The following is a 6,641-nucleotide window of genomic DNA, read 5'->3' as shown; positions in this document are numbered from 1 at the left end:
TTATTATTCAGAGGCCAAACAATTTATTTAACTTCCCGAAGGAGAAGTTTGTGTTTTCATCAAAAAACTTTAAAAATTCGTCAAAGTTTGCAAAAATTGATATCGTTTTTCGGCATTTGTCAAAATTAACCCTTTCATCGACGTTTTCTCAAAAACGCCTGAACTGATTTCAGAAATTTAAAAGCCATTTGATGAGGACTATCGTTGTCAGTTTTTGCGACGATCTGCCAAGCCGTTTATTTGTTATTTGAAAAAAAGTGTTAAACATTTCGTCGACATTCTAGCCTAGCTCATCCTACCGAACTGATTTTTAAAAATCACAAACTGTTCGAAAGATATTAGTTGGGAATGATACTGATTAGTTTTAGGTGAAAATCTACCGAGCCGTTTTCTTGTAATTAACTGTTGAAAAAAAAATTTAAGCAGATTTTTATGGATTTTTTTTTAGCGATATATATCATGCTCTCATAGAACTTACTGTAATATTACGGCCTTACGACAAGTAGTTTAATTTTAAAAATTCATCAAAGTTTGAGAAATTGAGTAGTTTTTTTGACGTTAGCTAAAATTAAAATTAGACGATTTACCTGGTATAACAATATAGTAATTGGTCTTAATAAACATACTAAACCATTAAAATCCTACGGAAACTGGTTCAAATATAATAATTGTTGATTTTTGAAAAGTTGCATTTTGAAAATACTCCGAGTTAACGTGTTCGTTCGTTTTCAATTATGTATAATAAATCCACTCATAAATTACATTATTTTTCATTGATTAAGTCGATTATTTACATATATTGGGAAGTTCATGTAACTTGCCTCAAGGCTAAATACCAATACCAACTAGTTTATTTATTTATTAACTTCCCGTACGGTAAGTTATTGCAATGGGCCAAAAATCGGAATTGAAAATTTTAACATTTCTCGACGTTTTGAAAGTTTCTGAACATTTTGGCATACTTCAGAAAAAATTTATGTGTGTGTGTGTATGTATGTATGGATACAATTTTTCGCCCACGTTTTCGGGCGTACGGATCAACCGATTTGAATGGTTCAAAAAACATTCGATTCCTATTGATAAGGAGATGTGCTGATTAGTTTTTGGTAAAGGCAGGTCCAGCAGTTACGGAGATAAAAAGCAAAGAGTGCAGAAAATAGAAATCGAGTTTTTGAGAGAACGGAGCATCCGATTTGAATGATCTAAAAAACATTCAATTAGTAATGATTGGGAGAATTGGTTAATAGTTTTTGGCGAAGGCAGGTCCAGCGATTTCGGAGATACGGAGCTAAATGTGCAAAAAATGGCAGTTTTTGAGCGAACTAAGCGTCCTTTGATTTGAATTATCTAAAAAACTTTCTGCTTGTATTGACAAAACAATTGCTTTTGGGAAAAAATTTTTGTTTCTAATTTTTTTTTTTCAAAAAATATTTTTGTAATTTTGGATTAAAAATTCAAAAATTTGCCCGGACTAGGCACAGACTAAGCGCCACCCTAGTAGCAACGAATATGAGCTGAATATGTTTTTTGCGTAAGCTAAATATGATTTTCAAATATTGAGCCCATATGATATTGTTAACATTCGGTCATATTCCGCTCAGATTCGTAATGAGGGACGAATGCGGGAATATGATATTTAGCTTATACGATTTGCTTAACATTTTTCCATATTACGCTCATATTCCGAATGAAAGGAGAATATGTGGAAATAATATTTATAACATATTGAAAAACATATATAAACCATATTCAAAATTATTGACCCTATATTCTGAAATATTAAATATTATTTAATTAATATTGAACAAACACCATTAATAAAATTTTTTTTATGTATTCTGAGTAAATATGTACATTTTTTAAATAGTCAATATATTGAATTTTATCAATTTTATTACAATTTATAAATCATTTTTCATGATTATAGGATATATAATATTTAAAATATATTTAGTATCTATAATATAACATTACATACTAAATATATTTTAAATATTATCTATAATATAACATTTTGCGCCATAATTAATTTTATTACAGTCTACATATTATTTTTCATTATTATAGGATATAAAATATTAAAAATATATTTAATATTTATGATACAACTTTTCGTGCCATAATTAATGTTTGTTTGTGTATAAGTACTAATCATTTCAGATATTAAGAGTCCACTTGATTTTCCATGTTAGTGAGGTTATAACAAATTATTATTTCATATTATACACCATTGATTCTATTAATCACTACAATTTCACACACCAAGTTTCGTTTTTAATTTCACAAAATAATATTTTATCCACACATTAACTTTTATTAATTTTATCACAGTTTACACACTATTATTATTGTTTATTACTTGAAGATTTAACAAATTTTTCGAACAACGCTTCGAGAACTTTCTTCTGCAGTGCCATGAGATACGGACTGCTATGTTGATGATATCATTACAGGTGCTGATACTGCGGATGAGTTGGTTAAGATTCAAAGGGAAGTTGTACAGTTGTTAGATGAAGGGGGGTTCTCCTTACATAAATGGTCAAGTAACTGTCGTGAAGTTTTAAGGAAAGTCAAAGCTCTGCTATGGCCTTGTTTTCTGAAGCAGACACTGTTAAAACCTTAATGCTTGCGTGGAATCCTTCACAGCATATTAAGGTTTCAGAAGCGGACATTAGACAGGGAGTTGACACAAAACGATCGGTATTATCAACAATTGCACAGATTTATGACCCAATTGGGCTCATATCTCCAATATCTGTAACTGCAAAATTGATAATGCAGGAGTTGTGGAGGCAAAACCTTGGTTGGGATGAGACTTTGTCACGAGAGTTACAAGATAGGTGGAATCTTTTTAAGGTTCATCTCTCTGATCTAGAGAATCTCAGTATTCCTCGAAATATTTTTAAGTCGATTCCGGTGACTATTCAATGTCACGGATTCTCAGACGCCTCATTGTATGCATATGGTGCCTGCATTTATCTACGGGCAACATATGCAGATGGCACTTTGTCATCAAGGTTACTTTGTTCAAAATCGAAAGTAGCCCCATTAAAAAATGTGACGTTGCCTCGGCTAGAATTATCTGCGGCTTTGCTCTTAGCAAAGTTATTTAGGCAGATGATGACGATCACAAAAATTCCCAATTTCGGAGTCGTTTCTATGGTGTGACTCAAGCATTGTCTTGGCGTGGTTAAAGACAGATCCGTCTCTATTGAAAATGTTTGTTAGCAATAGAGTGGCGGAAATTCTTGATCTTACGCCAGGCATTGCTTGGAGACACGTCTGTAGTAAAGAAAATGCTGCAGACATTGTATCTAGGGGTGTGAAGACGCCAGTAGAGTTAGCAGACTGCAATCTATGGTGGCACGGGCCTGCTTGTCTGCTACAAGATTCTAGTAATTGGCCTAACAGGTTTGCTGATGATGTTAAGGAAGCTATTCCAGAACGGAAAGTGCTAGCAACAACTGTCGGCAACACTAGGAATGAATTAGTAGAAGATCTTGTGGCTAAGTGTCCTCGGTTCAGCAAACTAGTTAGGGTGGTGGCGTTCTGCATCCGATGGATCAACATCATTCGTCTCAAACAAAGAGGTTTACTTTCGGTCGCTGAATTAAACACAGCGACGAAGCGTACCTTTTATATGGTTCAGAGGGATGTTTTTGGTAATATAGGTGAACAGTTGAAGTTAGGTAAGCAATCCAATGCATCTCTTGGTAAGCTGAAAGCTTTAAATCCTTTCGTGCATGCTGAAGACTTACTTCGAGTGGGTGGGAGATTGGAGAATGCCGACATACCCTACGACCCAAAACACCCAGTAATTCTGCCAAAGGCAATGTTGTTATTGATATGGGCTATACTAACGAGTAAAATAAATTTAGAATTTACACAAAAAAGAACTCTACTGACGAGTAAAATAAATTTAGGATTTTCACAAAAAAGGACTCTATTAACGAGCAAAATAAATTTAGAATTTACACAAGAAAGAACTCTACTGACTAGCAACTTAAATCTCTAATTTACAAAAAAAGGACTCTACTAACGAGTAAAATAAATTTAGAATTTACACAAAAAAGAACTCTACTGACGAGTAAAATAAATTTAGGATTTTCACAAAAAAGAACTCTACTGACAAGCAAATAAACTCTAGAATTTACACAAGAAAGAACTCTACTGACGAGCAAATAAACTCTAGAATTTACACAAAAAGGACTCTACTGACTAGCAACTTAAATCTCTAATTTACAAAAAAAGGACTCTACTAACGAGTAAAATAAATTTAGAATTTTCACAAAAAAGGACTCTATTAACGAGTAAAATAAATTTAGGATTTTCACAAAAAAGAACTCTACTGACGAGCAAATAAACTCTAGAATTTACACAAAAAGGACTCTACTGACTAGCAACTTAAATCTCTAATTTACAAAAAAAGGACTCTACTAACGAGTAAAATAAATTTAGAATTTACACAAAAAGGAACTCTACTGACGAGTAAAATAAATTTAGGATTTTCACAAAAAAGGACTCTATTAACGAGCAAAATAAATTTAGAATTTACACAAGAAAGAACTCTACTGACGAGCAAATAAACTCTAGAATTTACACAAAAAGGACTCTACTGACTAGCAACTTAAATCTCTAATTTACAAAAAAAGGACTCTACTAACGAGTAAAATAAATTTAGAATTTTCACAAAAAAGGACTCTATTAACGAGTAAAATAAATTTAGGATTTTCACAAGAAAGGACTCTATTAACGAGCAAAATAAATTTAGAATTTACACAAGAAAGAACTCTACTGACGAGCAAATAAACTCTAGAATTTACACAAAAAGGACTCTACTGACTAGCAACTTAAATCTCTAATTTACAAAAAAAGGACTCTACTAACGAGTAAAATAAATTTAGAATTTTCACAAAAAAGGACTCTATTAACGAGTAAAATAAATTTAGGATTTTCACAAGAAAGAACTCTATTAACGAGCAAAATAAATTTAGAATTTACACAAGAAAGAACTCTACTGACTAGCAACTTAAATCTCTAATTTACAAAAAAGGACTCTACTAACGAGTAAAATAAATTTAGAATTTACACAAAAAAGAACTCTACTGACGAGTAAAATAAATTTAGGATTTTCACAAAAAAGGACTCTATTAACGAGCAAAATAAATTTAGAATTTACACAAAAAGAACTCTACTGACGAGCAAATAAACTCTAGAATTTACACAAAAAGGACTCTACTGACTAGCAATAAATTTAAATTTCACAAAAAAGGACTCTATTAACGAGTAAAATAAATTTAGGATTTTCACAAAAAAGAACTCTACTGACGAGCAAATAAACTCTAGAATTTACACAAAAAGGACTCTACTGACTAGCAACTTAAATCTCTAATTTACAAAAAAAGGACTCTACTAACGAGTAAAATAAATTTAGAATTTACACAAAAAAGAACTCTACTGACGAGTAAAATAAATTTAGGATTTTCACAAAAAAGGACTCTATTAACGAGCAAAATAAATTTAGAATTTACACAAGAAAGAACTCTACTGACGAGCAAATAAACTCTAGAATTTACACAAAAAGGACTCTACTGACTAGCAACTTAAATCTCTAATTTACAAAAAAAGGACTCTACTAACGAGTAAAATAAATTTAGAATTTTCACAAAAAAGGACTCTATTAACGAGTAAAATAAATTTAGGATTTTCACAAGAAAGGACTCTATTAACGAGCAAAATAAATTTAGAATTTACACAAGAAAGAACTCTACTGACTAGCAACTTAAATCTCTAATTTACAAAAAAAGGACTCTACTAACGAGTAAAATAAATTTAGAATTTACACAAAAAAGAACTCTACTGACGAGTAAAATAAATTTAGGATTTTCACAAGAAAGGACTCTATTAACGAGCAAAATAAATTTAGAATTTACACAAGAAAGAACTCTACTGACTAGCAACTTAAATCTCTAATTTACAAAAAAAGGACTCTACTAACGAGTAAAATAAATTTAGAATTTACACAAAAAAGAACTCTACTGACGAGTAAAATAAATTTAGGATTTTCACAAAAAAGGACTCTATTAACGAGCAAAATAAATTTAGAATTTACACAAGAAAGAACTCTACTGACGAGCAAATAAACTCTAGAATTTACACAAAAAGGACTCTACTGACTAGCAACTTAAATCTCTAATTTACAAAAAAAGGACTCTACTAACGAGTAAAATAAATTTAGAATTTACACAAAAAAGAACTCTACTGACGAGTAAAATAAATTTAGGATTTTCACAAAAAAGGACTCTATTAACGAGCAAAATAAATTTAGAATTTACACAAGAAAGAACTCTACTGACGAGCAAATAAACTCTAGAATTTACACAAAAAGGACTCTACTGACTAGCAACTTAAATCTCTAATTTACAAAAAAAGGACTCTACTAACGAGTAAAATAAATTTAGAATTTACACAAAAAAGAACTCTACTGACGAGTAAAATAAATTTAGGATTTTCACAAGAAAGGACTCTATTAACGAGCAAAATAAATTTAGAATTTACACAAGAAAGAACTCTACTGACTAGCAACTTAAATCTCTAATTTACAAAAAAAGGACTCTACTAACGAGTAAAATAAATTTAGA

General features: G+C 30.9%; 1 protein-coding gene across 1 annotated transcript; it reads left to right on the top strand.

Annotated features, from left to right (window-relative positions):
• Positions 1–2,583: 2,583 nt before the first annotated feature.
• LOC113380476 lies at positions 2,584–3,168 on the top strand. The gene has a single exon (XM_026619706.1). The coding sequence runs from the start codon at positions 2,584–2,586 to the stop codon at positions 3,166–3,168; it is 585 nt and encodes a 194-aa protein (XP_026475491.1).
• Positions 3,169–6,641: the final 3,473 nt, after the last annotated feature.

This window comes from Ctenocephalides felis, unplaced genomic scaffold (assembly GCF_003426905.1).
Source record: "Ctenocephalides felis isolate EL2017-DRISC unplaced genomic scaffold, ASM342690v1 CF-g0.4_SCAFFOLD_02159, whole genome shotgun sequence".
NCBI lineage: Eukaryota > Metazoa > Arthropoda > Insecta > Siphonaptera > Pulicidae > Ctenocephalides > Ctenocephalides felis.
This window is presented reverse-complemented; position numbering and strand designations above follow the sequence as displayed.